This window comes from Culex pipiens, chromosome 3 (genome assembly GCF_016801865.2).
Source record: "Culex pipiens pallens isolate TS chromosome 3, TS_CPP_V2, whole genome shotgun sequence".
Lineage (NCBI taxonomy): Eukaryota > Metazoa > Arthropoda > Insecta > Diptera > Culicidae > Culex > Culex pipiens.
The window spans coordinates 185,209,659-185,231,488 of record NC_068939.1 but is presented as its reverse complement, the minus strand read 5'-3'; the positions used below and the strand labels follow the sequence as shown (position 1 = coordinate 185,231,488).

The 21,830-nt window shown below is 39.7% G+C and overlaps 3 protein-coding genes across 6 annotated transcripts in view; 2 read left to right on the top strand and 1 right to left on the bottom strand.

The window, feature by feature from the left end:
* Positions 1 to 3,411: 3,411 nt before the first annotated feature.
* Positions 3,412 to 5,919, bottom strand: LOC120414341 (E3 ubiquitin-protein ligase Iruka). 3 transcript variants are annotated; one of them, XR_005605070.2, is made up of 5 exons: positions 5,672 to 5,917; positions 4,923 to 5,561; positions 4,716 to 4,860; positions 3,964 to 4,645; positions 3,412 to 3,879 (listed from the first exon to the last, which is right to left on the bottom strand). XR_005605070.2 is itself a non-coding variant. In XM_039575497.2 (4 exons), the coding sequence occupies exons 1-4, from the start codon at positions 5,756 to 5,758 to the stop codon at positions 4,344 to 4,346; spliced, it is 1,044 nt and encodes a 347-aa protein (XP_039431431.1). In that variant the 5' UTR covers positions 5,759 to 5,919; the 3' UTR covers positions 3,412 to 4,343. The 3 variants fall into 3 exon arrangements, 2 of the variants coding, with proteins under 2 accessions (XP_039431431.1, XP_039431429.1); XM_039575497.2 differs by having other exon boundaries at positions 3,412 to 4,516; positions 5,672 to 5,919; XM_039575495.2 differs by having other exon boundaries at positions 3,412 to 4,645.
* A 3,484-nt stretch (positions 5,920 to 9,403) lies between these two features.
* On the top strand, positions 9,404 to 11,878 carry LOC120414365 (SET and MYND domain-containing protein 4-like). Its single transcript, XM_039575529.2, has 3 exons — positions 9,404 to 9,529; positions 9,594 to 9,908; positions 9,970 to 11,878. Exons 2-3 carry the CDS (start codon positions 9,610 to 9,612, stop codon positions 11,354 to 11,356), a joined length of 1,686 nt encoding a protein of 561 aa, XP_039431463.1. The 5' UTR covers positions 9,404 to 9,529; positions 9,594 to 9,609; the 3' UTR covers positions 11,357 to 11,878.
* Positions 11,721 to 21,830, top strand: part of LOC120414317 (ATP-dependent Clp protease ATP-binding subunit clpX-like, mitochondrial) — a 32,780-nt gene continuing 22,670 nt past the window's right edge. The window contains exons 1-2 of one of the 2 annotated variants that reach the window (XM_039575454.2): positions 11,721 to 11,878; positions 20,471 to 20,743. In XM_039575454.2, coding sequence (XP_039431388.1) covers positions 20,671 to 20,743 — 73 coding nt within the window. In that variant the 5' untranslated portion in view covers positions 11,721 to 11,878; positions 20,471 to 20,670. Of the gene's footprint in view, positions 11,879 to 20,025; positions 20,335 to 20,470; positions 20,744 to 21,830 lie in introns of those variants that run through there. The other variant, XM_052709444.1, reaches the window with a different exon arrangement.

The following is a 21,830-nucleotide window of genomic DNA, read 5'->3' as shown; positions in this document are numbered from 1 at the left end:
TGAAGCTGGCGAATTCACCTCTTAGAACAGAAAAGATATTCCTGGTTGCGTATTCCGATCATCACCGTGAGAAAATGTCGCAATCGCGTCAATGTCATCGATATAAGCAAAGAGTTGAACTGACTTGTTGAAAATCGTGCCTCACTTCCCAGTACCCACTCTTCGCACAATTCACCCAAAGCCATAAAACTACAGCCCACACTCGATTATCCGAAGGTTTGTATGGGACTTCGGATAATCGAATCATATTTTTTTTTATTTTCTTACTTGTTACATCAAATTCGAGTTTTGCGACCCCATTTTAGTCAAATTTGAATGGTTGATTGCCTATTCAATAGGGACGTGGCGTTACATCGTGCTGCCACCTGGTTTTTTTAAGCGCAAGAGTGTAAAAGTGCTGAGTCATCGTCTAAAAATAGACGGCGTCCTATCCCGCCCAGCAAAATGAGGTCGATAAAGTAGTCGGTTTCGATGAGAAAAAGTGGAAAACATGGTCTAAAAATAGCGACGCCATCCCCCTATTAAGAAATGCATTTTTTTATTCAATATTCCATAACCGCCATTTTGGCCATCATCTTGGATTAAATAAAATAAATCAATCACTTTAGAGTTTTTGAACAATAAAAAAATGACTTTATTGAAGTTTCTTATAATAATTACATTTCTTTTACATGCTAAGTGGTATACTGCCCATGTTCGCATAAATGTCCCATATGCAAAAACAGCAAGCTGAGAAAAACGCATTTGAAGTTTGTCCCATACATAAGGCTACGTGTAAAGTTTTCTCGAAAATACTGGATTTCCTCCTGATTTCTAGAACAAAGTACTGGATGTTATAGGCTCTTTTGAAAGAGCACACAATTTTGAACAAAACTGAATCAATAACTCGAAACCGATGAAAATGCATATGGGACATTTATGCGATCAGGGGCAGTATAGCTTTATGCTCTGTATCTTTGTTGTATTTTTCGTTTTATTATTAACTGATCAAATTTATTTTCTTAACTTCAAATTGTTTTACATTTTTGCATTGAATTGAATACATTTGGGTAAAACAAATTATTATTGAATAGGCAACCAAAATAATTTAAAATAAAATAAAATAAGACATTTCAAAAATCAAAACTACATACATGTAGAAAATCACAAAATTTCACATTACCAAAAAATTATTGAATCCACTAAAAACATGATTTTCAATCACTCCTGAAAGTTTCATGAAGATATTACATGCTTAAACTGAGTTAGAGACGATTTTAAGCTCAACATTTTGCCGTGCGCAAAGCGGACTGTCAAACTTTCTGAGCGTTTTTCACGAAACACCGAGTTGATTTACGGGTGCCACGATATCTTGAGATGGGATGGACCAAATTGGCTGAAATTTGAAATTTGGGATGAAGACTCTCAAGACATATCCCGTGTACAAGACCCGATTTTGCAATTTTGCCTTTTTTAAAAATACAAAAATCAAAAACTGATGATTTTTTATATGAAAAACACAAAAATATTTTTATCTTTTTTAAAAATAAGTTTTTTGAAAATCGGCCTTCGTCATGCACACAGCACCGGTTTTATGAGTCTTCACCAAAATTTTGAGCCGATTTGGTCAAGGCAGTGTTGAGATATCGTGGCACCCGTTTTTTGAAATGGCTCCAAATTTGTTTTGATAATACATAGATGAAAATGTATATTTTAATGCCCTGAAAACAGATTTTAAATAAAATTAAGTGTGTGCTCATACCAACTTCTAACTTTTTTATCGATTTACATGTAAAAAAATACAATTTTTTTTTAATATACAGCAAATGAAAAAAAAATATTGAAAAGGGAAATAAAGAGCCGATTTGGTCAAGGCAGTGTTGAGATATCGTGGCACCCGTTTTTTGAAATGGCTCCAAATTTGTTTTGATAATACATAGATGAAAATGTATATTTTAATGCCCTGAAAACAGATTTTAAATAAAATTAAGTGTGTGCTCATACCAACTTCTAACTTTTTTATCGATTTACATGTAAAAAAATACAATTTTTTTTTAATATACAGCAAATGAAAAAAAAATATTGAAAAGGGAAATAAAAAAAATTGGCCGCTGCAAATCTAGAGTTTTTTTTGAATAGGTCCTATAAACATATGAAAGACAATAGTTCATTGGACCTTTTCAAAAAAAAAACTCTGGAAATATTTATCAAGCAGGTCACTTCAGCAGGTATTAGACTGTGACAAACGAACAACCAAACTCGTCCCTTTTTGACAGTTTGGCAACCTGAATTTGTTTGCAGAAACGTCAGCCTGCATAAATTTTAACTATCAAACACGAAAAAATGCGAATTTGTTTGTTTGTCATAGTCTAATACCCGCTTTAAAGTCTGCATAACTTGAGATAGAGTTGAAGAATCTTCAAGCTCCTAGACTCGTTTGGAAGGTCTTTTGTTAACCTATCCTACGATGTTGATATGATTTTCTAGAAAACTAACATTTCGGAAATTAAAAAAAGGAAAAAAAACTAAATACGTGGTTTAAAACTTATTGTATTTAAAACTAACTGTCAGCAATTTTGAAGAAACAAGAAAACAAATGTGATAATAATACAATTGAATTAATACAAAATCTTATTATTTTTTTTAATTTCTTGTTGTTAAATAATACATTCTAATATTTAAAAAGTTGTTTAATAATCAGGGATGAACGATAAATGTATTTTTTTAATTGGCAAAGTTTCCTCACCCTTAAAAAAAATCAAAATTTTTAAACCAACTACTAAATTTTTAATGGTCCAAAAACACACAGCATATAACAAGAAATCTAGTTTATTTTCAAGTCCTATAAGCTATTGTGTTTCATATGTTTATAGGACCTATTAAAAAAAACTCTAAAAATGTAAACTGCCCATGATCGCATAAATGTCCTATATGCATTTTCATCGTTTTTGAGTTATTGATGCAGTATTGTTTAAAATCGGGAGATCTTTCAGAAAAGCATATAACATCCAGTACTTTGTTCTAGAAATCTGGAGGAAATCCAGTTTTTTCGTGAAAACTTAACACGTAGCCTTATGTGTGGGACAAACTTGCCTTGCGTTTTTCTCAGGTTGCCGTTTTTGCATATGGGACATTTATGCGAACATGGGCAGTAAAAGTCAATGAACAAAAATTGCTCATAAAAACCCCCAAACAAATGTTGAAGAAAAGGCAAAAGAAGGTTAACTGCTGATATTCATCTCGGTCAAGTGTTTGATTAGGAATGATGACAAGATTCAGATGAGATGACATGGTTGCTTCGATTGTTGCTAGTCCTGGTTGACACCATGAAGTTGTTGATTTTCAAGGACAACAAATATTTCGACGATGTGCCTGCCGAGCTTAGATGCCATGAGAAGGATTTTTTTCATCTAATCAATAAAACACCGTTCGATTGGTTCCCTCCAAAACTTTTTATTTTATTCATTAGTTTCCTATCTTTGCAAGTTTGTTTTTTTTCTTCTTATTTCTTTCTTATACCATCCTCAAAGGTGTGTTTGTTTGTTTAGTCACGTGTTGTAGTACTTAACCATAAAAATATGCGTTATTATTTTTCTTGCTTCTTTTGTAGCTGACTTTGCTTGCACTCACCATCACTCGTCGCATGCTTTTTTTTTTTTTGTTTTGCTTATTAATATTTTTGCTTCCTCTTGTCTTTGCCAAATTTGGGATATTTTTTTGTTTTCTTCTCAAAAGCACGGATTCCCACAGATAAAAAAGAATAGTTCGGTTGAATCGCGGTTGGAGGTTAATAAATCAAAATGTGGGAATATTTAGCGAATGTTACACAATAATAAAAGCAATATTTAGAAGATTTGTTTGATGTGACTATTGTTTTGTTGTTTGTCAATAGTTTAATATCTGAAAATTTAGGGTTTTTTTTCTCTTTCTTATATGCGCACTTTTCACTTATTCTTAGTACATAGTTTAGTTTAATTTACTTACTTTTCCTCTGCAATATTCTACTATAGCACAGTTCTTAAGGATAGACCAGCCATCGTGTGTGTGGAATAATCAAAGAATTGTGTCGGGTGCAAGCTTTTTTTTTTGTTGCGGTTCAACTCAGATGATAAAGAACTAATCGTGACAATCGTGAGAAGCGGTATTTCGGTGTTGATTTTATTTTTAGATTTCCTAGTTGAATGTTGAAACAGAATAGGCACGCTTAAATAAAACAACAAAACTATTCAAATAGAGTGTGTGGGCAGATACGTTTCAATCCGATGCAAAGTTAAAGAATAAAATCAAAAGGAATTAATTGTGTTTTTTTTGGTTTACTCACAAGCGCGCGCACACACACACAGCTTCGTGCCGGTTCCGGATCCCTAGTCAAACTCGTAATCGATGTTGCCATCGTCATCCCGATACCTGCTGTTTGACGATCCCGCAGCTCCGCCACCTCCCGTTCCGCTATTACTGCTGGACGACGCCGCCGCCCCGCCACCGGAAGTCGAGCCGGCCGGCGTCGGACCGTTGGAATCGCCGGCCGCCGCACGCGCTGTAAACGAAAGCAGTGGCTCTCTGAAATCAATGTGTAGACTAGACGTGGAGGGGCCACCCTCGTCCACGGACGACGAGGACGACTGGCTCGCGCCGGCACCGGGGAACGCATCGGAGTGAAGAGATCCTGCGGGGGGACAGACACACAAACGGACGGTTGGACATTCGAACATTCGAGACGGGGGACCTGAACTTACTCAGCGTGTTGGCCACGGCGTTGGCAGCGGCGGCCAGTCCTCGCTGCTCGTCCGGTTGCTGCTCCGGGGCCAGACTCTTGCGGCAGATTGGGCACGTTCCGTGCAGCTCCAGCCAGGGGATGATGCAAGTCTCGTGGTAAACGTGCTGCAAAATCATTAATGAAATAAGCGCGATTGAATGTGACAATTTCCCCCCGGTTAACTCACCGCACAGGTCAGCTTCCGGACCACTTCGTCGATCTGGAAATCCTCCCAGCACACGGAACACTGCAGCTTCATGTCGACCTGTTCGGCGCTGATCGTGACCTTGGGAATTTCGGCAATCTTCTCCTTCTCCAGCGGTGGCGGACCGGTGTTGTCCATTTGGTTGAGCAGCTGTGTCACGATCGTGTCCAGTCCCTCCCGGCCCCACGCGTAATCCGCCGGATTTCCCATGAAGAACATTGGCGTCCCTCCAACTCCACCGTTTGCGCCGTCCGCCACCGATATCAGTATCTCGCGCAGAATATTGTCCAAGTTGTTAACGTTCTGAATGCCGCGACGGCCACGATTGCGGTGCCGGCCCAGAACCCGCACCGCCGTAGGACCTCCACCGCCCGCATCTCCTCCCACGACATCGCCCAACGAAACGGCCCCGTCCGAATCCGAGTCCCGTGGACCACTGGTCGAAAGCAGCAACGGCGACAGAATACTGTTGCTAAAGATCTCGCTAGCTAATCTTATTGCCTGTGGATTGATAAAATCGTTCGAATCCTGCTCGGGCGGAACCGGCGGTGGCGAGGGCGGATTGTTAACCGCCGGTAGCTCCTCGATGAAACCTTGCGAGCAGTGTGGACAGGTGAAATCCTGCAACAACAACAAAAAAAAAGCCCACAATCAGAACCGTCCTCTTCCCCCAACTTCCACCGGAATATCGACGACGACGGAGGAAAAAAAAAGACACAGAAGTTACTCACCGACGAAACACGATCGATTTCCACCGAGCAAGAGTGGCAGTAGAATCGCGCCGCCGGACTGGCCGCGTTCTCGACCAGCGCTTCCATTTTGTGAGGACCGCCCCGCGAGCGCTCTCTGGTAGTAAGGTGGTGGTTCCGGTGGTCCGATCAGGATTTGTTACCGATGCCTCCTCCAATAATAGAAAAAAAATTCAGGCGAAAACAGATTGCTGTTCGACTCGCGAGCTGACGGCACGAAGATCTGACGCGATATCTGTCAAACGTCAGAGAAATTTTGACAGCTTTAGCGACGTCTAACGGTGATTCTGGGAAGCTGCTGCTGCCAGGGTGACCTAAATAAAAAAAACACTTTTTACTCAAAAATAAAAGAAAATCTAAAATTCAAAAATAAAAAAAATCAAAAATTAAAAATACAAAAAAACTAAAAATACAAAAAAAATAAAAAAAATACAAAAATACAAAAACACATTAATACAAAAATACAAAAATAATATAATTTTAGAATTTTAGAATTTTAGGATTGTAGAATTTTAGAATTTTAGAATTTTAGAATTTTAGAATTTTAGAATTTTAGAATTTTAGAATTTTAGAATTTTAGAATTTTAGAATTTTAGAATTTTAGAATTTTAGAATTTTAGAATTTTAGAATTTTAGAATTTTAGAATTTTAGAATTTTAGAATTTTAGAATTTTAGAATTTTAGAATTTTAGAATTTTAGAATTTTAGAATTTTAGAATTTTAGAATTTTAGAATTTTAGAATTTTAGAATTTTAGAATTTTGGAATTTTGGAATTTTAGAGTTTTAGAATTTTAGAATTCTAGAATTTTAGAATTTTAAGAATTTTAGAATTGGGTACTAAAGCCCTATAAGGCTTTCTAGCCCCAGTGAAAAAAATATAGTTTAACCCAAAAATGATGAACTCCTCGTCACAGTGTCCTGATGCAAACAATGATCGAGCTGGAGCTGTCACAGCCCTGCTAAATATGTTTGCTGACATATCGGGCGGTGAGTCAAAAAAACCCAGCTAGAAGTCGCCTGACAAAAAACTTTTGCTAGAAAGAGATAGGAAATCTCTAGGGAAATCTGATGCAAACAAACGTCCAGCTGTAATGTAAACATACTTTGAATGTGTTGGTAAATTTCTGACTAGAAAGCCTTATAAGGCTTTCTAGGCCCAGTGAAAAACATATAATTTAACCCTAAAATGACGAAATTCTCGTCACAGTGTCTTGATGCAAACAATGACCGAGCTGTAACTGTCACAACCCTGCGAAGTATGTCGGCTGACTTATCGGGCGGTCAGTAAAAAAACACAGCTAGAAGACGCCTGACAAAAAACTTTTGCTAGAAAGAGATAGGAGATCTGATGCAAACAAACGTCCAGCTGTCATGTAAACATACTTTGAATGTGTTGGTAAATTTCTGACTAGAAAGCCTTATGTAAATTTTTATGTACAACGATAAAAAACACGATTTAAAACCATTTCTGATCATTTTTTTCATTTTAATGCAAAATTTTTTTTTTGATAGGACAACATTTTTTCGATGGATCAACTATGGTCCCCTTGGAACGAGCTGTCAAGTAGGAGCTTTTCTGTCAAGAAGGACCGCGAGGTTAATTTTTCAAAATTGATTTAAAAATCCATTTTAAACTCTTTGTGGTCGTACAAAGGGTCATTGTACTCAGAAAAATAAGCTTTATCGCTGTAAACCAGGGGTGCCCAAAGTATGGCCCGCGAGGTGATATTTTGTGGCCCCCGGACCCATTTTGAATGATCATGTTAAATAGCCCGTTGATCACTTGTAAAGTGAATTTATAATTTTTCAAAATTAAGGTTTATTTTAAGCTTTTATATGCTAATCTTTTTTATTTTTTGTTAATAAAAAGTAACTTATGATTTATCAACATTTTGATCCCCACTTTAGGATACAAATAATTTGATCAACATATTTTATAAATGAAACAATTTCACACGTTTCAATGTGAGTGAAACTAGTAAATATCGTCAAAACTTTCATCAAACATTTTAGAAATATCAAAAAAAAAAAAAAAAAAACGTTCAAGTTTGACTTAGGTAGAATTCTGTAATAGTTGCAAAAATAACAGTTTTCTTTATTAATTTCCAAGGCATATTGACCCTTTGATGAACTGACCCTCAAACTAACATAGCACTTCCTTAGGGATTCGAACTCATTACAGTTAGATAACGAATCTGATTGACTATCAACTGATTCAGGCAGAGAAAATTTGGAAATCGGAGGATCAAGTTTGCAGCAAATATTAAACAAAGCTTTCGTCGATCAACCCACCCCTCCACCATTATTAAAAAATTGGCTCGAAAAACCAGCAGCAAAAATATATTTCCAAAAAACTAAAAAAATGAAATATAAATGCATTCAGCTGAAATTAATTAAATATGCATTCCTTTGCATTTAAAAACATTTGAGCATGTTTGGGTTTCTTAAAAATAATTTGAATTTTAGTGAATTTTCGATGAAATAAATAAATGTTTTTCGCTTTTTTTGAAAATAATGATTGCAGGTTAACTATACGGAAGCTTAAAACATTTTCTAAAAGTTTTTTTTCATTCAAATGTTGAAATTCTGGCTCTCAACGATTTTTCATTAGCCACACTTAACTTATAGATGATTTGTTCAACATGTAATGTCACCACCATTTTCGAAATATAAAAACGAAACATTAATTTTTTTTTTGAAAACACAAGTACATTCAGCTAAAAACTTTTTTTTTTCAAATACCAGAAACAACAAAATCAACAATACCGATAGAAACCCGTTATTTTGTGGTTTCTATAATTTTAAATAGACATGTTTTTTAAATGACAGAAATGTAATCTTTTACATTAAAATAACGTAATTTATTTTTTTTAACAACCTTTTTTGTTAATTTGGCCCGCAAGGTCATTTGAGCTTCAAATTTGGCCCGGCCTCCAAAAACTTTGAGCACCCCTGCTGTAAACAATCGAGATATCTACGTGCGCACGTAGCACGTACACGAAAAAAAGTGAGGTTAAATTTTGTACCGGCCAGCAAAACAAATGGCGTGCTAGCACTGACGAACTGACGTGCCACCCCATACATATTATTGAGAAAATTCTGACCGCAAATTCTCCAGCGAACACCAACTCCATCTACCTTCAGGTTCGCTAAACTAATTCCTTCTCCCACACGTTTTTTCGATATTGCGATTATGCTTCAATTTGTAATCTGCGTCGTTTCAAAAAAGTATGCGCTCAGAACGATTTTGGAGCGCGCTGTTCGTTTCGGCGAAAGCGTGTGTCAGTTTACGTTGAATTCAACAATACATTGCATGTAAACATTGGCGCGAAGAGAGAGAAGAGAGCTAGTGAAGAGAGGGAAGAGAGAAAAATCGGTTGACAGATTGTTCGCTAGGAGCAAAAACGCCAAACAAGAAGAAGACAGCTGCGGTCAAAAGTGGTTTGCGCGTGGCACGTCAGTTCGTCAGTGGTGCTAGTGTGCGTGAGCTCGAGCTTAGATAACTCTATAATATCAGCAATCTAAGCTTCATTTTAGGACCCAATTTTAAAATTTTAAAATTCTAGAATATTAAAATTTTGAGAATTTTGTAAATTTGGAATTTTAAAATTTTAGGATTTGTTAAGTTTTGAAAATTAGAATTTTTGAGTTTAATTATTAGATTATTAGAATTCATTATTTTTATGCCAAGAATGAAGTTGAAAAAGGGTCGAAAGTACCCTGTTTTGGGATAGTTCTGATTTTGAGTGTTTGACCGTTTTGTTTTGAAGTAGTTGTGTCGTTTTGGCGCCAAAAGTAAAACAACAAAGTTCTTCCAGCTCGTGCAGCTCGTGTTAAAAGTACGTGGCAAATAATTTACATTAAAAAAGTTCGTTTTATCTAAATTCCATTCCATAATTGAAGGTACATTTTGAAAAGAATGGAAGACATTTCTACGGGGGCAACCCTCACCGGGCTCGAGCTCCGGTGGTTCCTGGAGATGCGCCGCTGTTGGAACGCGGACATCTCGGTGTACCGGGACTTTGTGGCGCGCTATGACGCGCTGATCAGCGAACCGGCTGAAACCGCCAAGGACAACACGCTGGCCGTTCACCACCGTCAGCTTGGCAATCGTGCCTATTTGGAAAAACGGTTCGTCGACGCGCTGTGGCAGTACAACCGAAGCATTTGCTTCGCGGAGAATCTGTCGGAACACCTGGGCATCGGCTACGCCAATCGGTAAATGGGTTGGTTTTTTTGGATTGTGGGTTTTTGAGGAATGATGTTCTATTTTTTGCAGATCTGCGATTTATTACGAAATTGAGGAGTACGAGTTTGCCCTGTACAACATTGATCTGGCCAGGAAGAACCACTATCCGGAAAGGTTGCTGCCAAAACTGGTTGCACGGGAAGCCAACTGCAAGGAACGAATCGCCGGTGGTCACTCCAAGGGCACTGTCCCACACTCATTCTTGGACATCAACGTTGAGGTCAATCCGAAGATTCCTTTCCTGGCCAAGGGAATCGGAATGAAGCGTTATGAGAAGATGGGCCGTGGTCTGGTGGCCGAGCGTGACTTCAACATCGGAGACGTTATTCTGGATGAGAAGAGCGAGCTTTGTTTCGTGTCGTTTGGGCGATCCTTTTTCAGCTGTTGCCACTGTGGATCCATGTTTGAGAAAAGTTTGATTCCGTGCCCTTCCTGTGTTGCAGTTATGTACTGTGGCGAAAAGTGCCGCGAGGACGATTTCCGGACCAATCATCGGTTCGAATGCTGCGTGATTACGAAATTGTGGAGTGTGACCGCGAATAATATGATGGCCATGGCAAGGCTGTTCTTTTATGGCTTGACGGCGTTCAACGACAACGTCACCGAAATGATGAAGTACTGCATGGCAAATGCTGCCGTCGGTTCTAACCCGCTTGAACTGGATCTCACCAACCCGAATCCTTTGGACGTGTTTAAGGTACTGCACCAGTTCAAACCAAATCCTGAGCAGGACAATTCCAATCTTGACCACGGCTTGAAGCTGCATGCAGCTACCTATTATTCGATTTTCATGAAGAACCCACTGGTCCAATCGATCTTCCGTACCAAGGCGCAGCGTAATTTTATGCTTCGCTGCCTGCTGATTCACGGCCGTGTGGCCAAATCGCTGCTTCTTAATCAAGGTAACGAAAGTGAGGGATGTCAGGGAATTTTCTCCCCCATCGCTTCCCTCCTAAACCACTCGTGCGACCCCAACGTGACCGCCCAGATCGATTCCGGAAGCATCAAGGTCATCGTACTGCGCCCCATCCGAAAGGGTGACCAGATCTGCACAAGCTGTGCGTCGGCCTGGTGGGACGAAAACGGCGGGACCAAATTTGACTTCCAGTGTATGTGCGTGGTCTGTGACCAAGGACCGGAGGGAGCCAAGTGGCGCAAGGCTCGCAATAAAGTGCGCTCAATTTCTCGTAAAGCAGCACGGGAATTGGAAAACATTGCACTCGGGTGTCTCGAGACCCATGAGCTGCTCATGATGCAACGTATGGTTCAGACGCTGGTACGTGACGGCCATTACCCGGGGGAGCTGTTCGGTGAAGCGATGTTGGATTACTACAATACGCTGTACGATGTGCTTCGTTCGGAGAACGCAAAGCTCAACCGAGCCAAAGCGCTGAAATGTGTACCGGACTCGGTTTGAGCATTAACTTTGATTTAAATTGCTACTGTAATTACATTATTTTAACCGAATAAAACTGAATTCCAACCTAATCCGTTAGTTTAGCTTCCAAGCTTGCGAAAAAGTCGGAAATCCCATAAAAAAAATCGTTTTTAGTGGTTTTATCTAGATCAGTTTTGCTTGCTTTTATCTGCTTCCAAGTCTGCAACTAATCCCCAACAGACCTATCGCGAACGCAGTACAAACTCCGCCCAAGTTGGCACCCGCGGTAGGGCTGTGCGACATTTGCGTGCAAACGAGCGAACGAGAGACAACTGTCAAAGTGATTTTTCTCTTCCAAATCCCCGTCGTCCGTCGTCCGTCGCAGTTGCCCAAGTGTTGTTCCTCCGTGCAAAAGCAGCTCCATGTGAAGCGATTTTTTCGGTCCCTTCTAAATTCTAGTTGTGTGTCCGTGTGACGTCGTGTGAAATCCGCGAACCGTGTTGTTCTAACCAGCAGCTGGTAGGTGAAACCCGCAGAATCGGAATCGACGCGCATCGCAAGGTAACGAGTTCCGGGACGTTCCGCAGCACCCGGATTCTTTGTTGGAACTTTTATTTTTTTGCTGCGTTCTGAGCTCTCGAAGGAGAAGGCAGAAAAGAGAAACTAAAATGTCTGCCGCGGCTTGAATTGCGTTGGATGTCGTAACCAGTTCGAGGGGAGGCGGATTTCTGGATTTCCGGAACGGATCACATTGGGCAAGGTTCGAAAATTCGCTCTGGATGGTTCCGGACGAGTTGTGTTTTATAGCAATTATGTTTAGTCTGTATATTTTGATGTGAAAAGTCTGTGCGAAATTTGTAAATCACCCCCCGCTACCACGCGAACGTCAACGTTGCTTGTTTGACAGACAAGATTGTCTGGCCGCTGTGCACTCACACAGCCGTGCGCGCTCACTTCCGCTGAAAAGGAAAGCTCATTCAGTGTTCGCCAACGTGAGGAGCGGTCGTGCGGTGGAAGAAGTTCCACGCAAACCGCGTGCGCAGTTGTTCTGCTCCGCGAAAAGTGCTCGCCCCGCCGTAAAGTTGTGAAGTCCCGCAGGAGGACGCCCGAAGTTAACGTCCTCAGAAGCATCTACCGTGGCTGGCCCTCGTCGGGAAGAAAAACCGGCACCGTCCGCCGGCGAGGTAATGAAATCTACTGCACGTGGGCATCTTTTGCACCTTTTGCTCACCGAAACGAAAATTGTAGGGCCAAAAATGACGGACGACGATAACTGCACCGAAGGTACGAATCGGCACCGGAGCCGGCCTGCTGCATTGGAGAATTGGACGGAACACGCCGGCGCGCGCGGCATGTTGGGAGTGAACAATCTCCGCAAGATCAACGCAGGCGGGGTGAAAGTTTGGACGACGGCGGAGGCACGTGGAATCCGCTTGCTCCGCGGCGGTGCTCGTGAGTGGAAATGTTGGCCGGTCGGGCCGAGGTGAAGAATCCCGCGCGGACGCGGGCAAAAGGCGACACGCCACGCGGCAATTGGCGATCGAAGGGTGAGCAAGTGAGAGAGCAAGAGGAGGAGGCAAAGTGAGAAGAGCTGGGGAAGGAAAAAGAAGGAGGAAGAAGAAAACGGAAATGTGAGAGATGCCGAAAGGGCGTGTGGAGCACGAAAGAAGAAGAAGAATAGAGAGAGCAAGAAGAAGAGCATCAGGAAGATGTTGTACGCACACACACACACTCACACTAACACCACCAAACGGTTCAATACACATGTTAAAAGACGAATTTTGTGCTTGTTTTTCTTATTACTTGAGCTCAAGGAGTAGCCGGAAAAGAATTATTGTAACATGGCGCCCAACAAAACGAACCCAATCAGGAAATTTAGCTAGTTTTTGTTAAATGTGTGTACTTTAGAGTCTGCTACAGTGAACAAGCTATGACAGCAGTAGGAGTAGGCTGTGAACAAGAAGAAAACAAAAAACGCTAGGCGGTAACAGTGAGGAGTTGAAGCCAGTTGTAGGCAATTGGCTGTCAGGCTCAGGAGAGGTAGCCATTGTGGGAGTTAAGCTGGAGACGTTTTGGGTCATGCAGGAGATGACCATCTGACCACCTGTCTGAGCAGATTACGCTGCTGTGTATCGTTAGTACCGTTATGTTTCGATCAACACGATCTGGGGAGCCTTGGGCTTCCGCACTTTAGTATTTTTGAGTTTGGTCTAGTTTAAGTATGTGACGTAGGTCACGGGTCAGACGGTCTCCAGCAAGCTTTCTGGCGGAAGTTGTTTTGAGAATTTTCCGTGTGGGACTGTCATCCCACACGGAAAATTCTTCCCAAATGGCAGGGTTGTATAGCAATTATGTTTAGTCTGTATATTTTGATGTGAAAAGTCTGTGCGAAATTTGTAAATCACCCCCCGCTACCACGCGAACGTCAACGTTGCTTGTTTGACAGACAAGATTGTCTGGCCGCTGTGCACTCACACAGCCGTGCGCGCTCACTTCCGCTGAAAAGGAAAGCTCATTCAGTGTTCGCCAACGTGAGGAGCGGTCGTGCGGTGGAAGAAGTTCCACGCAAACCGTGTGCGCAGTTGTTCTGCTCCGCGAAAAGTGCTCGCCCCGCCGTAAAGTTGTGAAGTCCCGCAGGAGGACGCCCGAGGTTCACGTCCTCAGGAAGCATCTACCGTGACTGGCCCTCGTCGGGAAGAAAAACCGGCGCCGTCCGCCGGCGAGGTAATGAAATCTACTACACGTGGGCATCTTTTGCACCTTTTGCTCACCGAAACGAAAATTGTAGGGCCAAAATGACGGATGACGACATCTGCGCCGAAGGTACGAATCGGCACCGGAGCCGGCCTGCTGCATTGGAGAATTGGACGGAACACGCCGGCGCGCGCGGCATGTTGGGAGTGAACAATCTCCGCAAGATCAACGCAGGCGGGGAGAAAGTTTGGACGACGGCGGAGGCACGTGGAATCCGCTTGCTCCGCGGCGGTGCTCGTGAGTGGAAATGTTGGCCGGTCGGGCCGAGGTGAAGAATCCCGCGCGGACGCGGGCAAAAGGCGACACGCCACGCGGCAATTGGCGATCGAAGGGTGAGCAAGTGAGAGAGCAAGAGGAGGAGGCAAAGTGAGAAGAGCTGGGGAAGGAAAAAGAAGGAGGAAGAAGAAAACGGAAAATTGCGAGATGCCGAAAGGGCGTGTGGAGCACGAAAGAAGAAGAAAAGAGAGAGCAAGAAGAAGAGCATCAGGAAGATGTTGTACGCACACACACACACACACACTCACACTCACACCATCAATCGGTTCAATACACATGTTAAAAGACGAATTTTGTGCTTGTTTTTCTTATTACTTGAGCTCAAGGAGTAGCCGGCAAAGAATTATTGTAACAGTTTTATGGCGACGTAATTGAGTTAGATTGTTTTCTTCTTCCTAAAGTCGTTCCGTTCTACCATCTGTCCGTGGCCGTGGCCTCCTCCTCATCCAGTTGCGCAGGTTCCCCTCGCTGTGACCACTCTAGCTGGGCTGTGGAACTCTCCGCACGCGTTGATCCACTGGTTTCAAAAGCTGAGGCGAAAGTAAATAGTATTTCGTAATCACCTCCGAGCGCAAGTGGCCGCGGCGCAAAAGTGATTTGTTTTTCCGCGCACTTGCAAGGTGGAAAATTTGGAAAACTGCCCACTCTCTAGCAAAAGATCTAGTGTTTTGTAAACAAATGGTGGTTCTCTCTGGGATGGTCCAGCTTCCGGTGAATTGATTGACCTCCCAGGAATTTCGTTTGACCTTTGGACTAAAGTTGTCTTAATTGCTTTATCAGCATGGAAGGTCAAATGAGAAAGTACGCAATTTTGCACTGTGAAGTACAAAAAAGCAGCTCAAGAAAACTTGTTTTGTGTTCAGAACGATCGTAAAAAAAATATTGCCAATATCCTTCCTTACCATTACTGATATCTTTTTTTGGTAGGAAGCAAGTGCTGAAAGAACAGGTTATTCGCTGGACGAAGTAATTATTCTTTGCTTGCTTATGATCGAGCTTTTTTTTCTGCTGAATATGTAAGAATTATGTCCAGTTTGAATGTTTGGAATAAGTCATTGGACTAAGGCATGATTTCTTAACGAAAATTACATCTTGTTTTAAGCTATTTATTTTATACTTATCAAAAACGTTCGCTTATAAATAATTATATTAGACAAAATGTATATACAGTTAGTTCATAATAGTCTCCATACAATTTTATTTACTGTTCATACCAAAATTTTATGTATCTGATCGACTTGGTGTGCTTGGCCCTTTCCTTGTTATTAGTTCAATTGATTAGCACTTTAAATTTAAAAAAAAACAATAAATGAACTGTTTTCAAGTTATAAGCCATTTTCAAATTAATATGGTGCAATCTATAAACAAGGGAGACACTTTTTTTTTTTAGAAATGTCAACCTCCCTCTCTCTCCACAAAGTCTGAAATAATGAGAACAAAATGTTCCTGTTTAAAAGAATGGAAATATTCAAAGTTTTTTTTTATGATACAGAGTGTTCAGCAAAATCATACAATACTTCTGTAATAAGCAAAATCAGTCATGGATTCTCTCAATTGAAAAATTATTGCAGAATTGCGACTCATGAGCATGACCAATCTATTTCGTGCAGACTGAAAAAGTTAAATTGCTGTTTGAAAATCACTTATTTTTCAGAGAAAATCGAAAGAATGCACAAACTTACAGCATAAATAAATATTACACAACAATATTTGTTTTTCGAGAATTGGGTACTAAAGCCCTATGTCAATTTTTATGTACAACGGTAAAAAACACGATTAAAAACCATTTCTGATCTTTTTTTTCATTTTTATGCAAAAAAGTTATTGACAAGACAACATTTTTTCGATGAATTAACTATGGTCCCCTTGGAACGAGCTGTCAAGTAGGAGCTTTTCTGTCAAGAAGGACCGCGAGTATAATTTTTCAAAATTGATTTAAAAATCCATTTTAAACTCTTTGTGGTCGTACAAAGGGTCATTGTACTCAGAAAAATTAGCTTTATCGCTGTAAACAATAATATCAGCAATCTAAGCTTCATTTTAGGACCCAATTGTTAATTTTTCTGAAAAAAAAAAACCTAGCAGAAATCTAGAAATCTACAAAAAAAATCTTTTAAAGTGTCAAAACATGATGAAGATTTTTGTTTTAAATAAACCATTTTTCGAACCATTTCCCACTCCCTTGGCTTATTTTCAAGAACTTGTGTCCCCCTTTAATTTTCAACTCTCGTACATGCGAATTCTCTAAAAAAAATTATCAGTAACTTGCATCAATTTTGACGATCTTTTTTACAAGCAAACACGTTGAAGATGACGTATTTTTTTGTTCCCTAAAAGAAAACAAAATCTCACAAAATATTATTTGAAAACTAAATTATTTTTCAAAGTTCAATATTTAAAATAATGCAAAAAAAAGATGCAAAACCTCCCATTCAAATTTAATTTTATTCGCAAAGAAATGTTTTATTTAAAAAAAAATAATAAATCAACAAAAATCTAAAACAGAATTAAAACAATACCAAATCATTAGAAAATTCTCCCTTTTTAAATATTAAAAAAAACTGGTAATTTTTAAAAAGAAGTAAAAACACACATAATCTTTTCAAAAAAATCCTAAGTACAGCTCATTTTTGAAAACTAGAACAAATATGGAATTTCCAGAAAAATCATGTTCAGATTTTTTGAGAGAATGCAATAAAAATATTATCTTCGTAAAAAACTGTTAATGTTCAAATAAAATAAACGAAAAAAAACAGAAAATAATAATCAAAATAGTTTTTTTAAATATAATCAATGAATTAGGATATTTGACCCTATTTTGGGCCTAGTACCTATTTTAGGTCTACCAAACTTAATTGTGCATTTCAGAAGGTAGGTCGAAAATAGGCACGTATCCTAGGAGCAATAGACCCAAAATAGGGACGAAAAATGTATTAGACACATTCTCCAGCGACAAAAACGACACGTTTTGACTGATAAGTCTAACATTTTAATTATTTATCACAGCTGCTAGATAAACAATAATAAATGTTTATAATAACTAAAACATGACTTATTAATTTGTACGAAACCGAAAAGGGTCAAAATTTTGCTATTTCTCATTCCGTTTCGTTACGTTGCTACGCCGGAATGTGTCTTTAGTATTTCGGGCTTATACAGCGATATAAAATATTTCTATCAAAATTGTGATTTAGTACGAGCATTAGCCAACTTATTCATGTAATATAAGCAAGGCTGCTTATAGCAGCCTTTGAGAATACATCAAATTAAAAGTGCGCTCGGCTTAGTAGTGCCAAAATAGGGACAAATACTAGGGTCATATTTGAAATAATTTAAAATCCGCCTCAATTCGTTTCCTACACAATTCCCATTTCTCCGAAAAACATTTAATATTTTTTTTTAGTTTTTGCCACATAGAAAAACTAATTTTCATCGATTCGAATTCTGTGTGAGGCTGTAGTATCTCATAAACTAACTGTCCGATTTTCAAAGTCTCGGAGAAATAGTTTTTGGAAATTTGCTCTGCTTTCCAAAAATATTTTTTCAGATGTGGATTTCCTTTATAAAGTATAAAAAAAATCGAAAAATGTTCAAATTTGCGAAAATTATAACCTAAAAGGACTGTAACTCCAAAACGGTTCACTTTTTTAAAAATTCGGTAAAGTACTTTTCGATTTTTAAAGTTTCGAAAATATACGTAATTTGGGAATCCAACTTTAAGAGAAAAAAAGTTATTAAAGAAATGGGTAACTTTTGTCAGAGTGTAACTAATTTTCTGAATAATACTAGTTATAATCCATCAGAAAATCCTCTCTTAAGATACAGACTCTCATATATTTACGTACCCATTATGTATGACCATCCCCCACAACTGTATGAAGACTTCTTATTATAGGGAATGAACGGACAAAGTTTCATGCAAAGCAAAAAATACAAACTTAAAAATCGAAAAATCTCAAGATGTTTGTGGCCTATTGGTTATTTAAACCACAGAAATCCGATCCGAAGGTTTGTATGGGACTTCGGGTATTCAAATCACGAACAAAACATTTTGTTTTCGTTTTTTTTTAATTTTCTTGTTTTTATTTAACATCAAATTCGAAATCTGCGACCCCACTTAAGTAAAAATTGAAATAAAATTGCCTATTAAATAATAATATGCTTTTTTTTAATATTTCCGGCATATAGGCAGCCACCTTGAATTTAAAAATTCTAAATCACTCTAACATAGTTAGGGGGCATACTTAAGCTAGAAAATAAAAAAATAAGACAAAGAAAAAAATAATATTTTACGTGATTCGACTATCCGAAGTGAAATTTTTCAGGGGCCTTTGGATAATCGAGTCTGGACTGTATATAATTTTATAAATCTAGCGATCTTCGACACCCTGGGCCTTGTAAAGTCAATGGGCATGATTTGATCCTAGTGCATTAGTTAAAATTTGGGTATAAATTCTTTTTTATAAGCACTATGGATACCACTTCATGCTACGAGAACTCGCTTTGTCGCAGCCCAGGGCTTAAGCGTTGACCGATAAGCTGTCTTCGTGAACTAGGTAGTTCTCCGATAGTGAAAATATCACAATTGCACAAGACACCGCTGCTTCTGTGACTTTTTCACTATCACAATGTGGGATTTAGGTGGGACTTTAGGATAGTACAATTGATTTGTTGCTTAGCATTAGCATTTAAAGTAAATCTGTATGCTTTCCAAATCTATTTGATGTTTAAGTTCGTTGCAATTGTTAAGTAAGAGTAATGCTGTCAATAAACTTTGATTGATGTAGAATACTAGGCATTCTTTTATGTCAAATTGTCCATAGAGTCTCGATCAATCAATAATGTAATGATATCGGACAAAATTCGTTGATCTGTTGAACTAACGGTTTTCGGATTATGGTTGTATTGACCATTGTTGCGAATTGAGGAAACGGATCTTTTGACGTAAATGGTCATTTCTTTTTCAAATCGCGATTTCTATCCTATTTGTATATCAGTTCACAATTTATACTGTTTTTTGATAGACAACAGTTAAAGGAACGTTTAGTTTTGAACATTAAGTTTAGAGGATTTTAGACTAAAATTTAGATTTTCAATCCAAAGTAGTTAGCAAATGAATATTTGGACTTAAATGAATAATTGAATAAGTTGGACTTATGAATAACACACAACTGTGCATTTATTCTAGAGTCAGATCCATTCAGCGTCAGTGTTTATTTGGTCGAAGTGTACCAATTCATTGACAGATCTGATTCTTGTTGTAATGTACGACAAGACTACTGACGGACGTGACAGGACGAGGGCCCAGTTAAGAGGTTTCAACATCAACAATGTGCGGCTGGACCACCCTCCCAAAAAAAAAAAAAAATCTGGCGATCTTCGACATATCTCTACTAAAATAGATCTAATCAGAACGCAAATAAAACCTTTTTTTTTTGGTACTGATGTGACGCAGAAATACAACCAAAGTCTCAACTTTAACCCAACATAAATTCGATCAAATAATGCTTCGTCATCGCGTCGCCGCCGCCGCCGCCGTCTGGCGTTGGTAAACATCGTAAAGAACGCTCGTGTACACGTCTCAAAGCGACCTGTGCTTCGAGGCGTAGAGTCGGGTCGGTGGCTCCGGTTTAATCGTGATCGAACCACCAAGCTGTACGGTCGATCGGTCTCGGGTTGACTCGATCGAAACTCAAAAAGTAAAACAAGAAAAAAAGTGAAAGTAGAACCAAAAACAACGCCAGGATCTCGATCGGTGGAAGCAAAACAGAATCTCTCGATCGTGATCGTGAGTTTTTGTAGCTGTTAGGTATAGATTCGTGTAATGGTGAACTCTCTGAACCACCACGAGTCGTGAACACCGAGACTCATATTTAGGAGGGAAGGTGGTATGAGTTTGATCGAGAGGTTTGTGATGTAACGCGTCGTTGTTCGCGGTTTGTTAGCGCGCGCGGTTTTGAGACACACTCTTCTGGTGACGAGAGAAGGTAATTTTAAAACGGCGGAGAACGCAAAAAGCCAACAATAGAAGCTAAGTTCGCTGGGAAAGGGTAGATTTTAATCTGAACTAAATCTGCTGATGCAACATTACTAATTTTGTTTATTTTTCATTTTATTTTCCAGAAATTAAAAGTGCATAAGTTGGACGATCATCAATTATTGGAGACTCAAAGAGAAGAAGAAAATCGTATCAATTAGGGCAGTGCTGTGTGAGAGATTCCAAGCTGTGAAAATAACATCTCTGTTTGTGTTGGGGATTTAAGAGTGTGTACCGTAACAGAGCTAAAGAGTGCGACATTAGGTTCGTCTAAAAGGCAGCGAAAATGCGCAGTGTTCGTAGCAGCCTCACCATTGGACGACTGGCCATATATCCGAGGAACTCCAACATACGGACCGGTAAGTGGCCCCGACCTTGACCTTGTGTGTTTGTGTGATTTAATCTGGAGACTGACTTGATGTGATGTGATGTCGTCAGTAATGTCTGTTTAACGATCATACGGATGACCTTTGCTCACTTGACGGCGCCGTTTTTCATTAAATTTGTCGTCGCAGTATTAACTCTTTGAACGTATTTGCAATATTTGCTAGAGGAACACAAAAGCCTTCCTCACAAGTACTCAAATTTCGGCTTATCGCCCCTCTACCACAGGCCGTTGAACCTGTAACAAAATCTCAATACCTCATGCTCAAGCCTCTCAATTGATCAAAAAAAAAAAATTAGATAAAACAACACACACAAATCACTCCAATCCGCAAATTTCCATGCGGCCTACGAAAAACCGGTTCCTCGTGGGCCCGGGCCCCGGCACTGCAACCGTCTAAGTCAGTGTGTGATTACGTCAAGATCAAGGTCAGACCCGGCGTTTTTCCTGCTTCTCTCTCTCTGTCTGGTTGTCTCAACGTCTCACTGTGTGGTGGTTGGTGTGCCCCCCCTCGTCAAATATTGAATTAATTGTACAAACTCGTTTCAAAGTCCCTCTCGACTACTGTCCGATGAGCTGCAGCAGAAGCTCCGGCCGGACAGAGGAGCGCTAATATTTTTTCTCTCTACCCCCGAAAACAACAAACTTCAAACACCACCAATCCATCATCATCATCATCTGCTTCTTTGCGATCGACGCCCCGGCTTAATCGGAAATTCAAATTTTATGGAAATCCAAATGGCGCGCGCGAGGAATTTGCCTGCGTTCTTCCCCCTTTAGAAAGAAGATGAAGCGCTTTGCTCAAGAGGTCAATGCGTTTCGGTGGCTCTTATCGTAAGATGTGACTGGTCTTCCGGATTCCGGATTATGGGGGAATCCAAAGATTATTCAATGAGATAATATGGGATCTTTTTAAAGAACTTACAACTTTGTACCGACTTTTCGATTACAGACTGGATTTCGCCATGTGATGTGATCATTGTCTAAGCTCAAGTTGCCTAGGAATTGATAATTGGGAATAGAACCAATTCCTCTTGAACCAAATTCTCACCACCATAACA